The 25,412-nt window shown below is 47.8% G+C and overlaps 1 protein-coding gene across 1 annotated transcript; it reads right to left on the bottom strand.

The window, feature by feature from the left end:
- Positions 1-5,484: 5,484 nt before the first annotated feature.
- LOC129401802 (zinc finger protein 558-like) lies at positions 5,485-25,156 on the bottom strand. Its single transcript, XM_055124676.1, has 4 exons — positions 25,091-25,156; positions 8,934-9,060; positions 8,021-8,180; positions 5,485-6,145 (listed from the first exon to the last, which is right to left on the bottom strand). The coding sequence occupies exons 1-4, from the start codon at positions 25,154-25,156 to the stop codon at positions 5,485-5,487; spliced, it is 1,014 nt and encodes a 337-aa protein (XP_054980651.1).
- Between the last annotated feature and the right edge of the window lie 256 nt (positions 25,157-25,412).

Below are 25,412 nucleotides of genomic sequence, written 5' to 3'. Positions count from 1 at the left end.
GGTATCACTCCATGCAGAGAGTGAGTGGGGCGAGCCCCAGGCAGCACAGACACCCGGACGCAGTTAACCGGTTTATTCTCTGACCAGCAGGGTGTGGGCAGGGCTGGAAGATGCTGGACACTCTCTTCCCTTCCAGCCCTTGGTAGGTGTGAGCGAGTTGAATCCACCAGAGGAGCCCTTCTCTTGGTCCGGGGATCCCTCGAGATCATAGTGCCACATGGGATCCAGGGTCACTTCCCAACCTACACTCCACCCCCCAGGCCACACCTCCTTATCTGGCTGGGTGATTCAGGGGAGGGGGTTAGAGGCAGAGGTGGGGCAGCGGCAGAGGCAGAGGCATTTCATCTGGAATGGGGCTGAGGTGGTGGGGGAGGGGGCACACAGCTTCCTTTCTGGAGCTCTTAGAGGGCAGGTGACAGAATCAGAGAATGCTCCGAGCCCCAAACTGAGCTGATATCACTGGGGTGCCCCAGACGGAGCAGGTGCAGTCTCCCTGCCTTCTCCAGATGGAATCCCAGCAACCATGAGCTTTGACAAGTACGGCTCTGGTATGTGGGCCCAGGATTATTTCTCCCAAACACGGCCGCATAAGCAACCACGTGACCTTTCCTGATATGTAAAGTGAACAATGGAAAATAGATGATCTAGCATCTGACCCTAGAAGGCAGACTTGAATGGTGGTGGGAATATCCATGCAGAATATAATGCCTAAAACTATGGAGAGTATCTGAACAATTGTCTGCCGTAGAGTCAGGGTAAGGACTGAAATGGAAACGGAGGGGATAATGGGAATATTGGAGGTGGAAAGTTTGCACTGGTAGAGGGATGGGCAATCATTGTATTGCTGAATATCAATCATGCAGCTTTTGGCAATAATGCATCCGTTATATGCATTAGATTTCCGACCCCAGACCACCCCATGTACTACTTTCTCTCCAACCTGTCTTTGGTGGACATCTGCTTCATCTATACCACCGTCCCCAAGATGCTACAGAACATCCACACAAAAAGCCAAGCCATCTCCTACAAGGGCAGCATCACCCATGCATTTTGTCATCATCTTTGCCATACTGGACGACTTCTTTCTGATCGTTATGGCCAATGACCACTTTGTGGACATTTGCCACACCTTGCACTATACAGTCATAATGATCCCCCAGCTCGGTGGGCTACAGGCTCACGAGTGCCCTGGACTCCATACTGCAACCTTTCATGGTGCTGCGACTGTCCTTCTGCATGGTGCTGGAAATGCCCCATTTTTTCTGTGAAATTAATCAAGTGGCTTGACAGGCTTGTTCTGACACTCTGCTGAATGTCATCATGCTGTACGCCATCATCGAGGTGCAGGGAGGCAGACCCCTCACAGGCATCCTTTCCTCCTACACTGAGATTGTTTCCTCCATCAGCGGCATGGCTAGGATTGGGGCAAGTCTAAGGCGTTTTCCACCTGCGTCTCGCACATGTCCGTGGTCTCCCTCTTTTACTGCATGGGCATAACTCAGGGAATGTACCTGAGTTATGTCGCCTCCCACAGCTCCCACTCCAGCGACATCACCGCGGTGATTTACACGGTGGTCAGCACCATACAGAATCCCTTCATCCACAGCCTGAGGAAAAAAGACTAAAAGAGGGCTCTAAAAACAAATCTTGGCACCGTGAGTGCCTGAAAGGCCCCTTGTCCCGGAGCTCGGAATGGCCTGTGATGACAAGATGCAGAGGCAGGAAATTGCTCTCCTCACATCCGATCTTCATTATAACTGGATTCTGAATCTCCAAGAACGTTCTTCTGTACAAACTCAGCATTTCAGTTTGTTGGGTTTTTTTTAATTAAAAATATATCTGGGGTGGGGTGAGGGCATACCTGGCTTTGCTCAGGGCTGACTCCTGGCAGGGCTCTGTGGACCATAATAGGATGCTGGGGATCGAATGCATGTCGGCCTTGTGCAGGCGAAAAGCCTTTCCTGCTGTTCCAGCCCAAGATCAATTTATTAAGTTTCTTCTCTGATGCAAAAATTTGGGGGTCACACCCAGCAATACTCAGGACAGACTCCTGGCTATGCACACAGGGATCACTCTGTCCAGGCTCCGTGGATCCTGTGGGATGCCAGGCTTTGAACCCAGGTCAGTCATGTGCAAGATTTGCACTGGGCCCACAGGAACATTATTTTAACCATTCAGTTTGGGGTATTTCCCAAAGTTACTTTCCAAGCTTTGGATCAAGGGAGGTTGGACTCTTTCATGGACACCTGAGATTTTGTCACACTCACTTCTCATGCCAAATGATTTCCCCTTTTTTCCATTTACTAACTATCACTTGATTTGAAAATATTACACCCTACACCTAAGGTTATTCTTTAACTTTCCCCTAGAGGTACCTGAAAATGCTTTTCATTTATAAAACCTCAACTCCTGCTGTGATGAGTTGCCCTCATTCAGTTTAAACATATGGATAGTGATATTCTCTTATTTTTGTTTGGGGCCTCACTCAGTGATGCTCTGGGATTCGTCCTAGCTCTGCCCTAAGGAAATCACTCCTGACAGTGCTCAGAGACCATAAGCGATACCAGGAATCCACCTCGGGTCAGCCATGTGAAAGGCAAGTAATTTCCATACTGTACTATTACTCCACCAGTAGATAATGATATTCTTGAACACAAACACGGAAACATTCACACCTGGGGAGGAGTCACCCACAGTTTCTGCTGATGGGGAACTTGCCTTGCATGCAACTGACTGTTTCAATGCCCAGTACCCCCTAAACTTTTGAGTAAAATGCCAGGATCAATACCTAGCACTTCTGGGTGTAACCCAAATGAAAAATTTGTTAAACTGGGTTTCTCTGGCTTTTACCAGATTAGAAACAGCTGGAAGTTCTCACCTCCAACAACCCAGACCCAGCAGAGTCTGGATCCCCCAAGAGAAACAGAAACAGCAGAATCACGACCAAAGTGCAAGATGGGGTCGTTTAACATCCTAGGATCACCCCTCACAACAGTAATGGGAAAAGAGCGGGGACTGGGGAGAAAGGCCAGCGAAAAAACACTGGCCAGGTAGGCAGCCATTCTATGCTAGATCTCCGGCACCCATAGGGTTCCCTGACCACTGTCAGGAGTGATGCCTGAGTATCGCCAGGTGTGGGTACCCACAATCCCTGAAAAAAAGAATCCTCAAAGTTGTTTTCAGAAACCTCAGGGAACAGGGTGGTAACTCAGTGGTTAGAGAACTTGTCCTACACGTGGCTGATCCCAGTTTAATCCCTGGCATCCCATAAAGGCCCCCCATCCCACCACAAGTGATATGCAGCATCAAGCCAGGAGCTACCATTAAAACGTAAGGTGTATAAAGGCTCCCCTTCAAAAATAAGACACCCTAGCGCTCAGTGACATTTGTCAGGCTGCTCTACCCTAATCAGAAGGTCTGGGCTCAGGTTTATCCAGGCCTCCCAATCGCACAAACCTATATGTAAATCAATGTGGCCGTTATTTCACTAAAACTCACCTGACTTAGTCAACATTCTGGAAAACTGAAAAGGATTTATCACAGTTCCAAGAACTACATGGAATATGGGACAGAGAGCAAGTTCTTTGGTGGAGACTCAAACAGAACATGATGGCTGTTGCCAGGCCAACACCCATCCAACTGTTCTGACCTACGATGAAGAAACTCCTACCACAACTGCCAAGAGATCAAGATGTCCTCATGGCACAGTGACCCACTCCATTTCTGATACATGGAACCTTCACTACGTTCAACACACAGAGCACAATGTAGGGTCTCTTAGCTCAGAGGGAGGAAGACTCTCTTCTCCCAATTCCAGGGTCGTGAGAATAAACAAAGATGCTTCCCCTGGGAAATGAAAACACTGACATTCATTATGAACGGACGTTTATAGTAGAGTCACTAACATCTGTAAATATACACACAATAGGGTAAGCAGATGCACAGGTATAAGCAGCTAGGAGGATTATTGTCCAAATGACCAGCCAACAATGTTTACCATAGTGACCAAAGCTCACGTGACACTGATGTATCCATGATTGTGATCGAAGAAAAACGATATTCGAAGGCAGATCTGTGATGAGATTCCACTCTGAGGGTTGAATCAACACCAATCCCTGGACCCGTCTGTCTGCCTCCGCTGCCGGCGTTTCTCTTTGTTCGGATCCTGTGGCAGAACATCGTACTGGCCTCTCAGGGCTGCTGTTAGTCGGCTGAGCTACGGGTATCTTCACTATGGTCGGTGCTAGCTTTGCCTCCATCAGTGTCACCAGAGCAGTGAGATAGTGGGCAGGAAGCCCAGCTCGCGTGCAGCCAAACCGGGTTTGATATGCAACACCTGAATAGTTCCTGAACACTGTAGCTGTAATCCCCAAGTAGAGCACCAGAGGGAAACCCTGAGTACCAATCTGTAGTAGTACTTGATGCTTGTAAACCCTACCTGAAACCATTGTGGATAACATGCAGCAGCAAAAATAAAATAAAATTTCAGATCCAGAGCCATCGTAAAGAGCAAGGTACTGGCCATGCAGCAATTGACTGGGTGGGAACTGGAACATATCACAGGGTCCCCAAAGGCACGCAGGATTGGTCGCTCAGAGCAGAGCCAGGAATCTGACTGGAGCGGCAGCAGGTGTGGGCTCCAAGCAAATATAAACACAAGGAACATAACATCACTCAAATAGAATTCCCCACTAGACTCTCTCCAGACCCTCCACAAGTCACAAATGACTTCACAGCATCCGAAATTACAGTATTAAGGGGCGATCACAATAGCACAGCAGGTAGGGCACTGGACGTCTATGTGGCTGACCCAGGTTTTGATCCAGGCATCCCACAGGATCCCCTAGATCCACCAGGATTAACTTGCTGGGAACAGAATCTCAAGTCATTCCTGAGCATCATCATTGTAGCCCCAACATGATTTAAGAAAGAAATGGCTTTACCCTGAGCTTTGGGGCAGGGTGTAAGAAACTGAGGCACAGCTTACCCCCACACCCTCTTACAACCCCAAGGTTTCTTGCCCCACAGGTTGGTAGAAGACCAGGAGACTATCCTGGCATAGGGCAGAAGATATATTCAGCAGTTGTCCCCAGTGTGCGTTCCACAGACGTGCGTGTGCAGGGTTGCAGCACTGCAAAAACCCTGCCTGCAGTGGCACACAAACAGCTGCTCCTCGACATGCCTCCTGAGGTGCCGGTGAAGGATTCTGCGGTGGCTGAAGACTCTGCCACAATCCCCTCGGGTGAGAGGCTGGGTCGCCTTGTGCATCCGCTGCTGATCTCTGAAGTAGGAGTGATTGTGTTACGCCTTGTTGCACTTACGACACTGAAAGCGACTATGGATTGTGTGCGTCACCTGGTGGCTCTGGTTGGTGCCCGGGCTTCAGAAACCTTTCCCACAAAGTGGGCATATGTGGAGCCGCTCGTCCTTGTGGATGCGCATGTGCTTGGCCCTTGAGTTGCTACGCCAGAATGCCTCACCGCACTAGGGGCAGTCATAGGGTCTCTCCCCAGTGTGGGTGCGGCAGTGCTTGCGCAAGTACGAACAACTCCTAAAGCTTTTCCCACACTGCTCACAGTCATACGGCCTCTTCCCGGTGTGGACCAAGCTGTGCTGACACAGATTCCAGCGAGTCCTGAAGCTTTTCCCACACTGCTCACAGTCATATGGCCTCTCTCCAGTGTGGGTCCGGCAGTGCTTGCGCAAGTCCGAACAACTCCTAAAGCTTTTCCCACACTGCTCACAGTCATATGGCCTCTCCCCAGTGTGGATCAGGTTGTGCTGACACAGATTCCAGCGAGTCCTGAAGCTTTTCCCACACTGCTCACAGTCATACGGCCTCTCCCCAGTGTGGATCAGGTTGTGCTGAAGCAGAGTAAAGCGAGTTCTGAAGCTTTTCCCACACTGCTCACAGTCATATGGCCTCTCCCCAGTGTGGCTCCGACTGTGCCTAAGCAGTTTCGAGGGAGTCCCGAAGCTTTTCCCACACTGCTCACAGTCATACGGCCTCTCCCCAGTGTGGATAAGGTTGTGTTGAAGCAGAGTTGAGCGGGTCCTGAAGCTTTTCCCACACTGCTCACAGTCATATGGTCTCTCCCCAGTGTGAATCAGGCTGTGGCGATTCAGATTGGAGCGATACCTGAAGCTTTTCCCACAGTGCTCGCAGTCATACGGCCTCTCCCCAGTGTGGATCCGGCTGTGCTGATGCAGGACCAAACGAGTACTGAAGCTTTTCCCACACTGCTCACAGTCATATGGTCTCTCCCCAGTGTGAATCAGGCTGTGGCGATTCAGACTGGAGCGATACCTGAAGCTTTTCCCACAGTGCTCACAGTCATACGGCCTCTCCCCAGTGTGGATCCGGCTGTGCTGATGCAGGACCAAACGAGTACTGAAGCTTTTCCCACACTGCTCGCAGTCATACGGCCTCTCCCCAGTGTGAATGAGGTTGTGTTGAAGCAGAGTCGAGTGGGTCCTGAAGCTTTTCCCACACTGCTTGTAGAAATAGGGCCTCTCTCCAGTGTGGGTCCAGCTGTGCTTATGCAGGTCCAAACAAGTCCTGAAGCGTTTCCCACACTGCTCGCAGGCGAAAGGCCTCACTCCAGAGTGCACTTTAGCTTGGGCACGCAGCATACAGGGATACTGAAACCTCTGTGCGCACTCAGGGCAGTTAAAGGCCTTCTTGAGGTCAACATGGATCCTGCTGTGAGCCTGCAGGTACGTGGGGTAGTGGAAGCCCCTCCCACAGAGCTCACACACATACAGCATCTCCTCGTGGTGATCCCTGAGGTGACTCATCAGCAGGTTGGCGACACTGAAGGTCTCCCCACACACTTTGCATTCTTGGGATGTTGGGCTCCAGGTGCCAGCACCCCGCAGAGAGCATCGTCTTAAGGCCCCCAAATTGGGAGAGGGCGTCCTGTTTACGGCCGGGCAGTTGATGCCCCCCTGAACGAGGTCACCTGGAGGAGAGCCATGGGGAAGTATTGGAGGGTCTTGGGGAGAAGAACATTTTGCAGAAGAAGTAGCAGCAGGACTCTGGGGTGCAGAGAGATTTTGAGTCCGCTTCGAGGTTCCTCTGGCTTGTGGGAGAACTTCATGACCATAACCGAGACTCTTTGGCAAGAGGTTTCTGCCATAGATGAGACAAAATGAGCAGAAAACCAAAGTCATCCTGATGTCCGAGGCCACAGGAAAGGCAAAGGGCAGGGACCATGCATGAGGCTGCCCTAGATCCATCCCCTCACACCATCAGGTCCCCCAAACTCCCCCAGGAGTGATTCCTGAGCATAGGACCAGGAGTCAGAACTAGGCAATGCTCAGACATAAAATAATAAATGAATATCAACAATCAATCAGTACCTTGATCATGTTTTATTTTGGTTTTTTGGTTTGGGGTTGATTTTTTCCCCTCCTACTATAGGGCCACACTGTGCAGTGCTCAGGGTCTACTCCTGGCTGTGAACACAGGAATCACTCAGAAGAAAGACTTGGAGACCCAAAACCATGCTAGAGAATAGACAATAACCACTGTGCTATAGCGTGAGGCCTGACTATAGGGCTTTTTGGATATTCCTCTAAATAAATGCTTGATTCAACATTCATCAAAACCTTACATGAAGGGCCCTGTTTAAGCCTGTAAATAATGGGGTGGTGTGTTTGGAGTTAGAGAAGGGACTTCTCTCCAAGAAGGATACTGAGTGGAAACCACTTAAGAAGCCAGCGGAGGTTGCCAGCCTTGCCCGCAGGATACTCACTTTACATGACTCACGGCAATTTGGACCCCATAGGGGGGCCAGGAGAGATTCCTGAGTGCAGAGCCAGGAGTCAGCCATGCTCATCACGGGTGTGGTAAATGAAAGAGGCCCTCGAGGGTGAAAAGTGTGAAGGGGACACTATTCAGTCCTGCACTAGTTTTACACGCTGGTTTTACTTCCAAAGATATTGGAGAATTCCAAGATCTGTCTCCCACCGGGCCAACAACACCCTCCTCTCCTCCCCCCTCAGCCATTCCACTCACTTATGTTGCCGCTTCTGAGTTTGGTGCTGGTACATCTGCTTCTCTCCGAAACGATTGCAGGAATTATTGCTCATGTACTCCACAGTGCAGTTTTCACTGAACAACTTATTCTCCAAGACATGCCCAAGAGTACCATTGTCTTTTCCTGGAGAGAAACCCTCTGGAACAAGCAGGAAGAAAATTTAGTCCCGAAAGGAGAATCTGGGGAGGGGCAGAGGAATAGGAAAGCTGGGATGGCACTTGCCTCGGACACAACTGACCCGGATCACTCCCCAGCACCCAAAAGACGCCTCGAAGCAATGCAAAGCATCGGCCCTGAGTTTACAGGTGTGTATATCAAAGAAAAAAGATGCTGTGCAGGAACAAAAAAGAACTGGAATTGGACTTATGCTGCTGGTTTGCTTTAACAGACATGGAAGCAGCTGCCTTGAATGAGGTGGGTCAGATTCTCGCACCCCATGAGAACGAACAAGATTGTCCCTGAGAATAGAGTCAGGAGTCCACCCCGAGAACCTCCGGGTGTGGGCCCCGTGTCCCCTAGAATCTCCAAGGAAGCACGGGCCTGGCATGCTCCTGGCCCCAAATATAATCGGGGGCACCAGCTCCCTCACCCAGCACTGCGGGGTTCAGCCCTGGGCCCCTGATCAACGGGGGACCAACCAGCAACAATAGGGTCACAGCAAAAGCCAGAGGTGCTGGCAGTGGCCCTGACACCTCGCTGCATCTCGCTGTGGCCCCAAATCAGAGAAAAGTGAGTTAGAATCTGTCTCCTGCCCAGGAATGCTCCGAGCCTGGGCTACAGTGCCTATAGACAGGCCCCTTCTTCCCAGCAGTCCTGTACTATGGACCCAGATAATGCACACAGCATGCTCTGTGCCCTGAGCTGTAGGAAAGGGTTGCGACTGAACCTTACCCACGAAGGCCAGGTGCCTGCAGGTCTCCAGCATCACATCTCTGTACAGGCATCTCTGATCAGGATTTACCAGAGCCCATTCGGCCTGGGTGAATTTCACGGCCACGTCCTCAAAGGATACTGACTCCTGAAACACACAAAAATCAGCCGGGGCCCCTCTGCATCCCGGGGCGGGAGTGGGACTCAGAGGGGCGACTTTAGGATCCTGGGTTTTACTTTAATCTACTTTAAACCGTCAGGATCTCACAGGGAACACCAGGATGTGTGCATAACGCAGAGCTCATGGCAACTGCTAGGAGCCACGAACCATGATAGCACCGGGCCCAGACCCATATGGAAACTCTGAGGGGTCTTTTGAAAAACGTGACAAAGGGACGAGACTGAAGCAAAGCACAGCAGAGACAACACTTGTCTTGCACATGGTGGATGTATATTTGATCTCTGGCATCCCTTAAAGGTCCCCAAGCATTGCTAGGAGTGATCCTTGAATGCAGAACGAGGAGTCAGTTCTGAGCATCTCTGCATGTGACCCCAAAAGCAAAAGCGGGGAGTGACAAAGAAAATCTTTTTCGAAGAATGTGAAAACTGACAGTGACCTTGTGACTAGCTCTTCCCATTCACGCCCAAGAAATGGTGGGTGACGTAACTGCATCACGTGGGGAAACCCACTTCACATTACCAAGACCTTGAGCAAGTTTCCTGTTATAGAGTGATGCAGAAGAGATGCTTCTAGGGGTTGGAGATATATTACATTGGGTAGGATATTCACCTTGCATGCGGCTGACCTGGGTTCAATTCCCAGAATCCCATATAGTTCCCCTGAGCCCCGCCAGGAGTAATTGCTGAGTGCAAAGCCAGGAGCCCAAACTCACCATCTTACTTGAGCCGTTGGGAAGTCAAGGAACAGCGGATCTGGGCATATGAGAAGCTACGTGGGGAACCTTCCGGATTTACCGCAAGAAAAATAACAAGCATGTTAGTGCCCTGGCAGACTAACTCCAGAGTGGGTGGGTTCTTCAGAACTGATATGAAGACAAAGTTCAGATGCTTAAAAGTTCATGAGTTTTGGGCTGTAGAGATACCACAGCGGCTAGGGTGTTTGCCTTGCACTTGGCCAACCCTGGTTCAATTCCCATCATCCCATATGGTACCACAGCACCGCCAGGAGTAATTTCTGAGTGCAGCACCAGGAGTAACCCCTATGCATCACTGGGTGTGACCCTACAAGAAAAAAAAAGTTCATGAGGCCTGAGCAACAGTAGAATGAGGAGGGTGTGGCCACCAGTTTGTTTCCCACATCCTATAGGTCACCTGAGCACCACCAGCAGTAATTCCTGAGTAAAGAGCCAAGAGTAAACTCTGAGGATTACCAGGTGTGACCCAAACAAAAGAAACAAACCAAAAAAAGTTGTTCACTCTTAGATTCCCTGAAACAAATCAAGGGAATTGTCTTGCAGAAAAATGATGCAGGTTCGATTCCCATCACCCCACTGGGTCCCCACAGCACTGCCAGAAGTGATCCCGAACTACAGAGTCAGGGAGAAGCTCTGAGCATTGCTGGGTGTGACCTCCCCTCAAAAAATAGGAAAGTTCATTAAGGGGCTGGAGCAATAGCACAGCGGGTGGGGCGTTTACCTTGTGTGCGCCTGACCCAGGTTCAATAACCAGCATCCCTGATAGCCCCCAAGCACCGCAAGCAGTAATTTCTGAGTGATGCCTAAGCATCCTGGGTGTGAGCCAAAAAAGAAAAAAAAATAAAAAAGATACTTCATTTAACAGTTCAGTTGTTGGGTCCAGATGCCTCGGGTATGATGTCACTCATTCCTCCCCTCCCTCATTTCCCACTCCCAGACTCCACCCTCACCTGCTCCTGATTACTTCTTCCAGGCTGCCTGGTCTAATGCCTCATCCCTCCCCTCCCCCTTTCCACTCTCAGACTCCACCCTCACCTGGTCCGATTACTTCTTCCTGGCCGCTTGGTCTAATGCCTAGACCCTATTTGCGCTCCCGGCAGGGCTGGAATCTGGAATCTGTCAACCTTATTTCTCCTCGCCAGGAGCTGGCGGCCCAGTGGGTCCAGGGGACAAGCTTGGCAGACCTCAGGGAGCCAAGAACAAGTTCGGGGCTGCAGCCTCTTCATTTGCATTTATCTCCCCGCCCCCACCGCCTATTCTCTACCTCTGATTGGATAACGGTGAGGGTGGGTGAGATAGAAAGGGCCAATCACATGCATGTTAGATTACCTGGCGCCCCACCTTTCCGCTTTCACAGACTCACATCCTTCCAGGTTCTTTCAGCTATCAGGTAGGATTAAGACTTGAGGAGTAATGCTTATGGCACAAAGCAAAAAGTCTGGAAAAACATCCATACAGGCTCTCTTAGATGCTGGTGAGATCCAACAACACAGCTGGGAGGCCTCCTCTTTGTTGGACACGGAGCAGTGCAAGAGCACCTCCGTCATGCCTGGTTCCTGCTTCACATTTTGTTTTACTTAAACCTTTTTGTTTTTCTTAAAACTCCGCTTCCCCCCCCCCCTTACGGCAATCTGTAAGGGAAGAACAACTGTGCTGGAAAATGGCCTGGCAAATAGTTTCATAACCTCTATTCCCTGTCGATCAAAGCCACCCAGACACAAGCAAGGTGGTAGCTGCCAAAATGTTCTGAAAACATGCCTAGATCACCTATCTGTAACTGCCTGTTTCTACTATTTGAAAGTATGTTTTCTTCTGAATTATCAATCTTGCATTATCACTTATGTTTTTGTTAAAATTCATAAGTGCAGGCTATGATGTAAGCACTGACAATACAATTTGTGGCTTTTCTCTTGTTCGGAGTCTTGCTTGGGTCTGCGGACCTAGAAGCTTGACCACAACTAGCCGGCTTATAAACTCCGCTTGTGTGTTACATGACTGGCTGAACTCTTTGTGCCGATTCGGAGACGGGGAAATTATCAACTCCATACCGTAACACCTTGCACACAGCTGACCTGGGTTCGAGCCCTGGCACTCTCCCTATGAGAACCACACCAGGAGTGATCCACAAGTGCAGAACCAGGTGTGGCCCAAAAAACCAAAATAAAAGCAGTGTCCCTACTCACTTAATCTGGGAAATCTAGATGCCCAGCCCATTACAAAGAATATCCCTCCAGCTCCTAGTCTCCAAGTGTGAATGAGAATGTGAAGAATCACAGTTTCCTCATACATTTATTCTAGGTTGAGAGCATGGTCAAGTGGGAACCTAAGACACTACTCAGAATTCTCTGAGGGAGAGGGGTTCACACTAGGCAGTGCTCAGGGTTTACTCCTAGCTCTGCTCTCAGGAATCACTCTAGGACCAAGGGACTAGATGGATTCCACGCATCGAATCCAGGTCTGCTGCATTCTGGACAAGCGCTGCCTCTCCCCCAACACACTATTACTCCAACCCTGAATTTTAAATAACTGGGAGCAAAGGCTGGCTTGCAGAGAATACGGTACCACACTCCTCTTCACCTTAAACCATCTTGGTAAACATGATTTCATCAGTGTTACCCAAGAGTAGTACAAATGATAGGGCACGTGCCTTGCATGCAATTGACTCTAACTCAATCCCCAGCATCAGGTGGAGCCGTGGCAGAGGTGGGGTAATTGGGGGCCGAGAATGGGACCTGGTAACTGGGAAGGCAGCCATAGGTTTTGAAGCTAGAGTGTGGCAGGGCGGAGGAGAGACCGAATTTGCGCTAGATTCTTGGGAGAGGGTAGAAGGCTGCAGGGCACTCACTAGTTCCCGAACCAGCTGCCTTATTTGAGTCAAATGTTGGACATTTTCCTGTTTCTGTTTGAGAACTGGGCATAAGGCGGCGGTGTCCTGGGCAAGCTGGCGGGCTGCCTCACTGGCGTATGGGGGATTAAAAAAGGCAGTGTCATGGGACAGATAATGGGGTGGTGGAGCTGAGGGCTGACACCTCGCCTCCTCATCTACCTGGGTAGCCTTGTCCTCCGGGGGGCAAGGATTTAGGTTCCGGAGGAGAGGGATCGGGGATATCAGAAGTCACCGGATAAAGTCTCGGAGGTGCCTCTGCAAGGGAGGGCTCAGATAGGGGAGCAGGATGGTCAGGGTCTATAGTAGTAGAATTTGATGAGTCAGTCCCCTGCTTGGGGGGTGCCTCATCCCCAAAGACTGAGGGAGTCTTGGAACTCTCATACTTTTTCCTCAGAAAAATCTCAAGTTCGGAAACACGGTGCTGAATCTCTGGCTGACTTTTTCGAGCCTTAAGAATCTCATTTAAGATCCAAATACATAAAGCAAAATTAGCGAGACAAAGGATGCAAATAACTGGGAATTCCCAGGAGTAGGTAGAGATGGAGGAATAAGAGGGTAAGTACGCCATTCCTGCACCAGGGTGTGTGCCAAGAGAAAGGCGACCCTCAGAAATACTCACTTTTTCCGTGAATTCGACGGCCACGTTGGGTGCCAGGTGTGGAGGTCGATGTGGAGGTCTCGTTCTGTTCAGCAGGGAGAACCCTTCATGGGGCGCAGCCAAAAGAACAGACGCAGAGCCCGGAGGAGGGAGAAAAGGCATTTACTCTATGGCAGTTACAGTATTTACACCTCCCTGCTGGGAGGAGGTGATATAGTATACACTCTGGGAACCCCAATAGAAATGCAGGGTGTGGCATGGGCTTTAGCTAGTAATAATAAACAAATGCTGATAGGATAAAATCAGTAAGATTAGGAGTGGCAACTTTTGTTAGGTGTGGCATGGGGTTAGCTAGTGATAAACAAATAGTGACAGGATAAGATCAGTAAGGTAAAATGGCTCCCTACACCCTGGGTGTGGTGGAGACCAACAGCACCCCCGGCCGAAAAGAAACCTCAAAGTTCTTTTCAGAAACCCCAGGTATCAGAGACGATAGTATCATGGTTTGGAAACCTGCCGTACTCATAGATGACCCCAACTCATTCGCCAGCATCCTATAGGGCCCCATGATGCCAGAGGAGTTAACTCTGAGCACAGAGCCAGATTTCAGCCCTGATAAACAGGATGTATATACGCCCTCAAAAAAATAAGAAAACCCAGTACTCAATGACTTCAGTCAGGCTGCCCCACCTTAATTGGCAGGTCTGGGTTAAGATTCTCTGAAACCTCCTACCCCACAAATCTATGTGTACCTCAATGTGGCCATCATTTCACTGCAATACTCATGTGCTTTAGCCAATATCCAGGACAAACAGAAAGAGGATTATTAAAGTTCTGAGGGCTACATGGAATGGTAGAAAGGGAGCAAGTTCTTTGGTGGAGACCCACAGAGAACAGAGGCTGGGGACTCTGCCACTTGGTTTTGGTGTCACATACACTTCCTCAAGGGAGGCCTATTAAATACCAGGGATCAAACATGTGCCAGGCCAGCACCAACCATTCTGTACTGTCTCTCCAACCAAGAAACTCCTACCACGCTTGCCAAGAGATCAAGTTGTCCCCATGGCACAGGGACCAACTCCATTTCTCACACAGATAATAGACAAGATATTTTCTTTTCTTTTCTTTTTTTTTTCCTTTTAGGGCCACACCCAGTGATGTACAGGGGATACTGCTGGTTTTATCTGCATGCTCTAAGGAAGGAAGAGGGAGAGAGAGACAGAGACAGAGAGTGAGATGCGAGGAGAACACGCCGATCTGGGTTTGATCCTCGACATCTCATACGGTCCCTCAAACACTCACTGCCAGGAATAATCCCTGAATGAAGAGCCAGAAGTAACCCCTGAGCATCTCTGGGTGTGACCCAAAAACCAAAGAGAGAGAGAGAGAGATCAGAGAGCCGAGGGAAATGATTTCTTCTCTGTCCTAGAAGATAAGAGTTCCCTTTGCACAGGGGACTCAGGGTCTTGAGGTCAAAACACCAAGGTCCCTCACGAGCAGGTGTAAGAGCAAATGTTTCAAGCAATAAGCTCATCTCTGGCTGGTCAGGATAAGGTCTTTGTCTTTTTTTTTTTTTTTTCCTTTTTGGGTCACACCTGGCGATGCACAGGGGTTACTCCTGGCTTTGCACTCAGGAATTACCCCTGGCCGTGCTCAGGGGACCATATGGGATGCTGGGATTTGAACCCAGGTTGGCCGCGTGCAAGGCAAACGCCCTACCCGCTGAGCTATCGCTCCAGCCCCAGGTCTTTGTCTTTTACTTGGACGTGGGGGTGGTGGTTGGGTATATCCAGTGATACCAGGGCTTGCTCCTGGCTCTGCACTCAGGAACCATTCCTGGTGGCGCTTGGATGACCAGATCGGTAGCGGGGGATCAAACACAGGTCACCTGCATGTAAGGCCAGCGCTTTCCCGATGTACTATCTTTCCAACAGGTCCTCACCTTCCATCATTTATATTGATCCTTTCTCTTTTTATCCTTTCTGCTATTCTAATTCTCACTCAGGACTCATATCTTTCTGCTGTCTGGTCCAGGGAAGAAGATGTAGACTTCATCCTCCACCACCCAGCCCTGTCCATGAAGACAAACTGCTCAACATTCCCTTCTAAGTGTATCCAAACACCCAGATGAGCATGTATTGAAGAGCCAGAGAGAACAGAAAACAAGAATCTTTCCCTGTGTTTATCTGAGAGCTCATTCAAGTTTGCACAGTGGTGAGACATCACTCTGGGGTTTGCTCCTTTCCTATAGCATTTTGTTCAGTCACTTTACGTTTCCTAGAAGTCCCTCAAAGTAATCACAGAGGGCTGGTTTGGTGGTCTTGAATCTTCTGAACTGTTATTTGACTGAAAAACTTTACTCCTCATTCAGATCTGCATTCTAAGTGAACTGAGTAGAGCATTCTTGGTGGTACATACTCTGCTTTCAGCATTTTTTTATACCATGGTACCTCCAACACCCCGCCTTCTGATCTATAGTTTCTTGTGAACTCTGATGACAGTCTTGTAGGGGTTCTCTTAAGCAAATAATACTTTTTTCTTGCTGCTCTTTATCTTTGCTTTTGGCCATTGTATGCTGCTGTACCTTGGTGGGTCTGACTGGGTCTGTCTATTTGGAGCTCTTTATTTTTTGGGGTGAGAGGCTAACTTAATATTTTTTTTTTATTGAATCACCATGTGGAAAGTTACAAAGTTCTCAGGCTTATGTCTCAGTTATACAATATTCAAACACCGGTCCCTTCACCAGTTCCCATATTATCCAAATGGCTGAGAGGCATATGAGAAACTGCTCAACATCACTAATCATCGGGGAGATGCAGATCAAAACAGCAATGAGATATCATCTCACACCACAGAGACTGGCCCACATCCAAAAAAACAAAAGCAACCAGTGTTGGTGCCGATGTGGGGAGAAAGAGACTCTTCTTCATTGCTGGTGGGAATGCCGACTTGTTCAGCCCTTTTGGAAAACAATATGGACGATTCTCAAAAAATTAGAAATTGAGCTCCCATTTGACCCAGCAATACCACTCCTGGGAATCTATCCTGGAGAGGCAAAAAGGTATAGTAGAAATGAAACTTGCATTTCTATTTTCATTGCAGCACTGTTTACAATAGCCACAATCTGGAAAAAACCTGGTGCAAATCTTAATGCTTCTGCGGGTGTCATTCTGCCCTCGCGTGGAGATCCCACACGTCTGTGAACTCAATCAGATGCTCCAACTTGCCTGCTCAGACACCTTTTTAATAACATGGTGATGTACATCACAGCATTCTTCTGGGCGTTGGCCCCTTTGCCTTGATCGTCTACACTTACTCGAAGATTGTTTTCACTGTTCAGAAAATCCCATCAGCTTGGGCAAGTATAAGGTTTTTTCAACCTGTGTGTCCCACTTCTCCGTGGTATTACTGTATGGTCTTCAGAGTGTATCTCAGCTCTATATTATTTTAATTTCCAGGTCTTTTACACCTTAAACTTGATATGTAGATGCATCTTGAGGTGGCAACATTTATGTTTGTTTGGTTTCGGTTTGTGGCCACGTCCCGAGATGCTCAGGGTTTGTTCCTGACAGACAGAGGGAATCATATGCAGTGCTGGGGAGAGAACCCAGGATGTCACATGTAAGGCAAGCTGCTGTACAGCCTCTCTGGCCCAGAAAATTAGTTACTATTTTGTCTTTCTTTCAGAGGTAAGTATTGAATTTCTATGAAGATTTTAAGGGCTGCACGGCAAGTATAATTCTCAATGAGAAAAACTAAAAGCCTTCCCTCTAAGATTGGTCACAAGGCAAGCTTGCCCGCTTTCGCCACTCCTATTCAATATAGTACTGGAAATCCTGGCCATGGCAGTTAAACAAGAAAAAGATATCAAGGGCATACAGATAGGAAAGGAAGAGGTCAAGTTATAACTATTTGCAGACCATATGATTCTATGCTTGGAAAACCTTAAGACTCCACAGGAAAAGTCTTAGAAACAATAGGTCGACATAGTAAAGTGGCAGGCTACAAAATCAACACCCAAAAGTTTATGGATTTCTTATATACAAACAATGAAAGAGAAGAAAGAGACATAAACAATTCACAATAGTACCTCAGAAAATCAAGTACCTTGGAATCAGCTTAACCAAAGAAGTGAAGGACCTATACAGGGAAAATTACAAAACATTACTTCAAGAAATAAAAGAGGACACTAGGAAATGGAGGCACATCCCCTGCTCATAGATAGGGAGAATTAATATTATCAAAATGGCAATACTGCACAAAGCACTATACAAATTTAAGCGGTCCCTATCAGGATACCCATGACAGTTTTCAAAGGAATAGACAAGACACTCCTGAAGTTCATATGGAACAATAAACCCCCACGAATAGCTAACGCAATCATTGGAAAAAAGATGAGTGACATCAACTTCCCCAACTTCAAACTCTGCTATAAAAACAGTAGGAATTAAAACAGCATGGTATTGGGATAAAAACAAACCCACAGACCAATGGAACAGAGTTGAATATCCTGTCATACACCCCCAAATATATGGCCATTCATCTTTGACAAAGGAGCAAGAAATGTGAAGTGGAACAAGGAAAGCCTCTTCAACAAGTGGTGCTGGGGAAACTGGATAGCTACCTGCAAATAAATGAACTCTGACCTCTGTCTAATGCCAGGCATGAAAATCAGATCAAAGTGGATTAAAGACCTCAATATCAGACATGAATCTATAGAGTACATAGAGGAAAATGTAGGCAGAACTCTCCATGACATTGAAGCTAAAAACATCTTTAGGGATGAAATAGCACTGACCGTGCAAGTGCAAGAAAACATACACAAATGGGACTACATCAAACCAAGAAGCTTCTGCACTTCAAAAGAAACAGTGACCAAAATACAGAAAGAGCCCACAGAATGGGAAAGAATATTTACCCAATGTCTATCTGATAAGGGATTACTATCCAGGATATACAAGACACTCGTAGATCTGTATAAGAAAAAAACTCCAACCCCATCAAAAAGTTGGGAGAAGAAATGAACAGAAATATCCTCAAAAAAGGAACACAAATGGCCAAAAGTCACATGAAAAAATGCTCCACATCGCTTGTCATCTGGGAGATGCAAATCAAAACAACATTGAAACTTGTTGACTAAACTGTGATGCAACCATAGGATAAAATATTTATCAAAGTTAAAAATAATAAAATAAAATAAGAATTTATAAAAAAAAAACATTGAGAGATCATCTCACACCACAGAGAATGGCACACATTCAAAGGAACAAAAGAAACCAGTGCTGAGGTGGATGTGGGGGAATAAGAGATGCTCTTTCATTGATGGGGGGAATGTCGACTGCTCTAGCCTTTCTGGAAAATAATATGGACAGTCCTTCAAAAGCTAGAAATTGAGCTTCCATATGACTCCCGCAATACCACTTCTGGGAACATAGCCCGAGGATGCAAAAAAGCACAGTAGAAATGACATCTACACCTATCTATTCATTGCAGCAGTGTTCACAATGGCCAAATTCTGGAAACAACCCAAGTGCCCTAAAACAGATGACTGGTTAAAGAAACTTTCGCATATCTACACAGTGGAATACTATGCAGCTGTTGGGAGAAATGAAGTCATGAAATTTCCTTAGAAATGGATAGACATGGAGAGTATCACGCTAAGTAAAATGAGTCAGAAAGAAAGGGATAGACATAGGATTGCACTCATTGTGCAGTACAGAATAACATGACATGAGGCTGACACCCAAGGACAGTAGATACAAGGGCCAGGAGGATTGCCCAGAGCTGGAAGACTGTTTCATGAGTGGAGCTGAAAAGACAGATGGAATAGAGAAGGGATCACTAAGAAAATGATGGCTAGGGGAACCAGCTGGGATAGGAGATGCATACCGAAAGTAGATAATAGAACAAACATGATGACTTCTCAGTGTCTGTGTTGCAAGCCATAATGCCCAAAAGTAGAGAGAGAGTATGAGGAATATGTTTTCCATAGAGACAGGGGGAGGGTGGGAAAGCGGGCTATACACGGAATATAGGTGGTGGGGAATGTGCACTGGTGGAGGGATGGGTGTTTGATCATCATGGGACTATAACTCAAACATGAAATTTTGTAACTACCTCACGGTGATTCAATAAAATAAAATTAAAAAAAAAAGATTTTAAGGGCTGGAGCGATAGAACAGTGGATAGTGCATTGGCCTTGCACGCTTCCGAATCAAGATCAATCCATGGCATTCCATACAGTTCCCCCAAGCACCCCCAGGAGTGACTCCTGAGTGCAAAGCGAGGAGTAACCCCTGAGCATTGCTGGGTGTGACTCAAAAAAATGATAAAAATTTTATTTCAAGACTGAAAGCCCTGAACAAACATGATGATCTTTTAATAATTGTATTGCAAACCAAAATGCAGAAAAGGAAAAGGAGAGAGCAAGAAGGAAAGTGTCTGCCATGGAGGGAGGCTAGAGGTAGGATTGAGGTACTGGGGGATGGTGGATGACAAGATGGCACATTGGTGGTGGGAAATGGACTCTGGTGGATGGATGCTGGATCATTCTATGACTGAAAGCCAACAATGAACAAATTGTAATGGTCTTTCTCATGGATATTCAATTACAATTTTTTTTAAGTTACATGGAGTTCATGCCTACTTTATGCAGCTTCATCAGTGGCTATTCAAATAACAGTGCTCCTACATAAAAAATTATTTCCGGAGCCAGAATGATAGTACAGTGGCTGGAGTACTTGTCTTGCCAGCAGCTGAGTGAGGTTTTATCCCTAGGCTCCCCTATGGTATCCAAAGCACTGCAAGGAGTGATTCCTGAGCACAGAGAGAGAGTAAGCCCTGAGCACTGCCAAAATGGTCCAAAAACAAAAAGAAAAATAGTGCAGTTAAAAAACAATAAACTTGGAGGCTGGAAAGATAGCACAGTGGGTAGGACATTTGCCTAGCACGCAGCCGACCTACATTCAATTAACAGCATCCCATATGGTCCCCTGAGCTCAGGCTGGAGTAATTCCTGAATGCAGAGCCAGGAGTAACCCCTGTGCATCGCCGGGTGTGATCCAAAAGAAAAAATTAACAAATTTTCTTTCAGGAGCCAGAACAATTGTACAGTGGTTATGACATATCCCTTGGATGTGGCTGACTCAGGTTTCATTTGCAGCATCCCAAGGGTCCCTGAGGACCACCTGAAATGGCTCCCACCCACTGAAAATGAAAGTAAAATTTAATCATACAATACATACATTTGGAGGTGATAGACTGTAATAAGACAAATTGCTACTTGTATATGACCTAGGGGATTCCCCGCAAATTCCATGACAAAATGCCAATGTATTTTTATGAAAATTGCAACTGTAGAATTTAAACGTACATGTGTCATGTTCTGTTTATGAAAACTACCATTTGTTTCAATTTCTCACCTTCCTGGAAGTTATCTACACATGGAAACAGAGAATTTTACCAGAATTTCACAATTCTTTCTTCAGGGATTATGAAGGGAACCAGAATTGCAGTCCCACATCTTGAGCTGCTCCTATCCATGTACCTGGTCATGGTCTTAAGGAACCTGCTCATTGTCCTGGCCATCAGTCGAGACCCCCACTTCCACAACCCCATGTACTCTTTCTCTTTGACCTGTACTTGGTGGACATCTGCTTCATCTCCACCACCGTTGCCAAAGGCTATAGAACATCCAGACAAAAAGCCAAGCCATCTCCTACGAGGGCTGCATAACCTAGAAGCATTTTCTCATCATCTTCCTATACTGGACAACTTCCTGCTGGCCGTGAGGGCTGATGACCACCTTGTGGTCATCTACCGCACCCTGTACTACTCGGTCATCATGAACCCTCAGCTTTGTGGGATACTGGATCACAACCGCCCTGAACTCCATATTGCAAAGTATTATGGTGCTGCAACTGTCCTTCTGCATGGTCCTAGAAATCCCCCATTTTCTCCGTGAAACTAATCAAGTGGCTTGAAAGACTTGTCCCGACACTCTGCTGAATGACATCCTGCTGTATGCCACCATTGGGGTGCTGGGCAGCGGATACCTCACGGGCAACCTTTACTCTTACACTAAGATTGTTGCCTCCATCCACGGCATGGCCAGGCTCAGGGCAATCCCCAGCATCCCGTAATTTCCTGAGCAAAAAGCCAGGAATATTACCTGAGCACTGCTGGTCGTAACCTAAAAGAAAACAGTGTGTTACACTGAGTTCCTCTGGCTCTTACCAGATTAGAAAGGGCTGGAAGTTCTCACCTCCAGCAACCAGGATCCAGCAGAATTTGGACTTCTCACAAGAAAGAGAAACAGCAGCATCTCGAACAAAGTGCAAGATGGGGTCGTTTAACATCCCAGGATCACCCATCTCTAGGCACAACAGGAATCGGAAAAGAGCAGGGACTGGGGAGATAGGCCAGTGGAGGAGTACTGGCCAGGCAGTCAGCAGTCTAAGGTAGATCTCCAGCACCCATAGGGTTCCGTGACCACTGTGATGACAGACCTCTGAGCATCTCTGGGTGGGGTCGCCCACAACCCCTAAAAAAAAACAAACCTCAAAGTTGTTTTCAGAAACTTCAGGGAATGGGGATGGTAGTTCAGTGGTTAGGGAAACTGCCCTATGTGTTTCTGACCCCAATTTAATCCCTGGCATCCAATAAAGGCCCTCTATCCACCAGGAGTGATCAGTAAGCCTCAAGCCAGGAGTTAGCCCTGGAAACAGTAGGTGTGTAACGCCCTCCCCCCCAAATAAGAAACCCCAGCAATAAATGACTTGGGTCAGTCTGCTCTACCCTTATCAGAGGGTCTGGGCTCAGGTTTAACCAAGCCTCCCTCCTCCATAAACCTATATGTAACTCAATGTGGCCATTATTTCACTACAACTCACCTGAGTTAGTCAACACCCAGGAAAAACTGAAAAGGGTTTGTCCCAGTTCCAAGGACTACATAGATTACAGGACAGGCAGCAAATTCTTTGCTGGAGACTGACAGAGAAAGTGGTGGCTGTGTGCCAGGCCAGCACCCTCCCCGCTGTCTTCTCTTTCAATGAAGAAACTCCTACCACAATTGCCAAGAGAGCAAGTTGTCCCCATTACACAGCGACCCACTCCATTTCTCAAACATGGAACCTTCACTTCTTTCACACACAGAGCACAATGACGGGGTCTCTTGAGCTCTGGAGGGAGGGAGATTCTCTTCTCCTATATCCAGGGTCGGGAAAATAAATCAAGATGCTTCCCCTGGGAAATGAAAACACTGACATTCATCATGAACGGACATTTATTGTCACTAAAGTCTCTAAATGTTCACACAATAGGGTAAGCAGATGCACAGGTCTAAGCAGCCAGGAGGATTATTGTCCAATTGATCAGTCACCAATGTTTACTATAGAGAACAAAGCTCATGTGACACAGATATACCAATGATCTAAGAAAAACAATCTTCGAAGCCCAGAGCTGTGACGAGATTCCATTCTGGGTGTTGAATTAACACCAATTCCTGCACATGTCTGTCTGCCTCTGCTGCCGACCTCAAATATAATTCCCCACTCTTTGTCTGGGACCCATGGCAGAACATCATACTGGCCTCTCACTGCAGATTTTACTGGGCTGAGCCACAGGCATCTTCACTCGGGTCAGTGCTAGCCTTGCCTCCATCAGTGTCACCAGAGCAATAAGACAGTAGGCAGGGAGCCCAGCTTGCATGCAGCCAATCCGGGTTTCATACACAACACCCCAAACAATCCCCAAGCACTCACTGACATAGAAATCTCAGCCACTAACCGCAGTATAGAAACTGGGAAAAGAAGGGAAGAGCAGATAGGACAGAGGGGAGGCACTTATCTTACAAGGGGCCAAACCAAATTCTTCTCTTCTATCCAATATGGGCACTAGGACCCGCCAGGGGTGATCCCTGATCACAGAGCCTGAAATCAGCCCTGAGCACCACAGTGTGAGGCCCAAAAGACACAGCCATCATCATCATCATCATCATCATCATCATCATCATCATCATCATCATCATAATCATCATCAATAAGCACAAAATCTTCATCATCATCATTAGCATCAGCATCATCAATAAGCCCAAACTCACCATTTACTAGAGCAGGTCGGAAATCAGGGCACAGCGGATCTGAAGATATGAAGAAGCTATGTGGGAAAGTTTCCAGACTTGCTGCAAGAAAAATAACGAGTATGTTAGACGACGGCAGATTCATTCCAGAGTGGGTGGGTTCTCCAGAACTGATCTGCAGACAAAATTCAGAAGCCTAAAAGTTCATGAGTTTTGGGCTGGAGCAATAGCACAGTGGCTAGGGTGTTTGCCTTGCACGCAACCAACCCGGGTTCGATTCCAAGCAACTCATATGTTCCCTCCGAAAAAAACACTAGAGTAATTCCTGAGTGCAGTACCAGGATAATCCTTGTGCATCGCCAGGTGTGACCCTACAAGCAAAAAGAAAAAAAAGTTCATGAGGCCTGAGCAACAGTAGAATGAGGAGGGCGTGGCCAGCAGTTTGAGTCCCACATCCTGTAGGTCACCTGAGCCCACCAGGAGTAATTCCTGAGTACAGAGCAAGGAGTAACCTCTGAGCATTACCAGGTGTGGCCCAAACAAAAGGAAACAAACCAAAAGAAGTTGTTCACTCTTAGGTACCAGAAAACAGGTCAAGGAAATTGTCTTGCAGACAAATGAGGAGGTTCGATTACCATCACCCCACTGGGTCCCATAGCCCTGCCAGAAGTGATCCCGGACTACAGAGTCAGGGAGACGGTCTCAGCATTGCTTGGTGTGACCTCCGTCCCGCAAAATAGGAAAGTTCGTTAGGGAACAGAGCAATTGCACAGTGGGTAGGGTGTTTGCCTTGCTTGCGGCTGCCCCAGGTTAAATCTCCAGCATCCCAGATAGACCCCTAGCACCGCAAGGAGTAATTTCTGAGTAATGCTTAAGCATCGCTGGGTGTGAGCCAAAAGAGAAAAATGAAACTAACTTCATTAAACTGTTCATCTGTTGGGTTCAGATACATCGGCTATGACGCCATTTATCCCTCCCCTTCCCCTTATCCCACTCCCAGAATCCACCCTCACCTGGTCCCGATACCTTTTTTTTTTTCTTTCTTTTTGGGTCACACCCGGCAATGCACAGGGGTCATTCCTGGCTCATGCACTCAGGAATTACCCCTGGCGGTGCTCAGGGGGACCATATGGGATGCTGGGATTCGAACCCGGGTCGGCCGCGTGCAAGGCAAACGCCCTACCCGCTGTGCTATCGCTGCAGCCCCTGGTCCCGATAACTTCTTCCTGGCCGCCTGGTCTACTTCCTAGGCCGTCTTTGCGCTCCCGGCAATACTTCTGGGTCTGGAATCTGCCTTATGGCTCCTCCCTGGAGCTTGCGGCCCCGAAATTTGACCCCAGCTTTACTCCTGTTGTTCATTGTCAGAGGCCACGCTTGTTCATTTTCAAAGAGCCAAGAGCCGGTTCCGGGCTGTGGCCTCTTCAGCCAGAGTTATCTGCCCGCCCCCAACGCCTATGCTCTACCTCTGATTGGTAGAAGATGAGGGCCGGTGAAATGGAAAGGGCCAATCAGATGCATCATAGATCACGTGGCGCCCCGCCTTTCCGCTCCCACAGCCTCACATCCTTCCAGGTCCTTGCAGATAACAGGTAGGATAAGGCTTAAGGAGGAATGCTTAAGGCATGAAGCTTAAGATCCTGGAAAAAATCCAAATAGGCTCTCCTAGATGCTGGTGAATACCCACACCACTGCCGAGGAGCCTTTCCCTTTCTTGGACACGGAGAGGGGGAGGAGCAACTCCGTCATGCCTGGTTCCTGCTTCACATTTTGTTTTACTTAAACCTTTTTGTTTTTCTTAAAACACGCTTCCCCCGCCCACCCCCATTCCCCCTTCCACCTGCCATCTGTAACGAAAGGACAACTGGGCTGAAAACTCAGCCTTGTCAAATAGTTTCATAACCGCTATTCACTGTATATCAAAGCCACCCAGACACAAGCAGGGTGGGTAGCTGTCAGAATGTTCTGAAAACATGTCTAGATCACCGATCTGTAACTGCTAGTT

This window comes from Sorex araneus, chromosome 2, assembly GCF_027595985.1.
Source record: "Sorex araneus isolate mSorAra2 chromosome 2, mSorAra2.pri, whole genome shotgun sequence".
NCBI classification, from domain to species: Eukaryota; Metazoa; Chordata; class Mammalia; order Eulipotyphla; family Soricidae; genus Sorex; species Sorex araneus.
The sequence above is the reverse complement of the archived record's forward strand: the minus strand, read 5'-3'. Positions and strand labels throughout refer to the sequence as shown.

What these genes read in the sequence shown, in the direction of transcription:
- LOC129401802 (XM_055124676.1), bottom strand. Translation starts at nt 25,156, where the DNA reads ATGACGGAGTTGCTCCTCCCCCTCTCCGTGTCCAAGAAAGGGAAAGGC. An exon ending in CAGGCACCTGGCCTTCGTGG is followed by an intron (nt 8,181 to 8,933) that starts GTAAGGTTCAGT and finishes TGCTTGTTCCAG; the next exon opens with AGGGTTTCTCTCCAGGAAAA. An exon ending in ACTCAGAAGCGGCAACATAA is followed by an intron (nt 6,146 to 8,020) that starts GTGAGTGGAATG and finishes CTGTGGGAAAAG; the next exon opens with CTTCAGGTATCGCTCCAATC.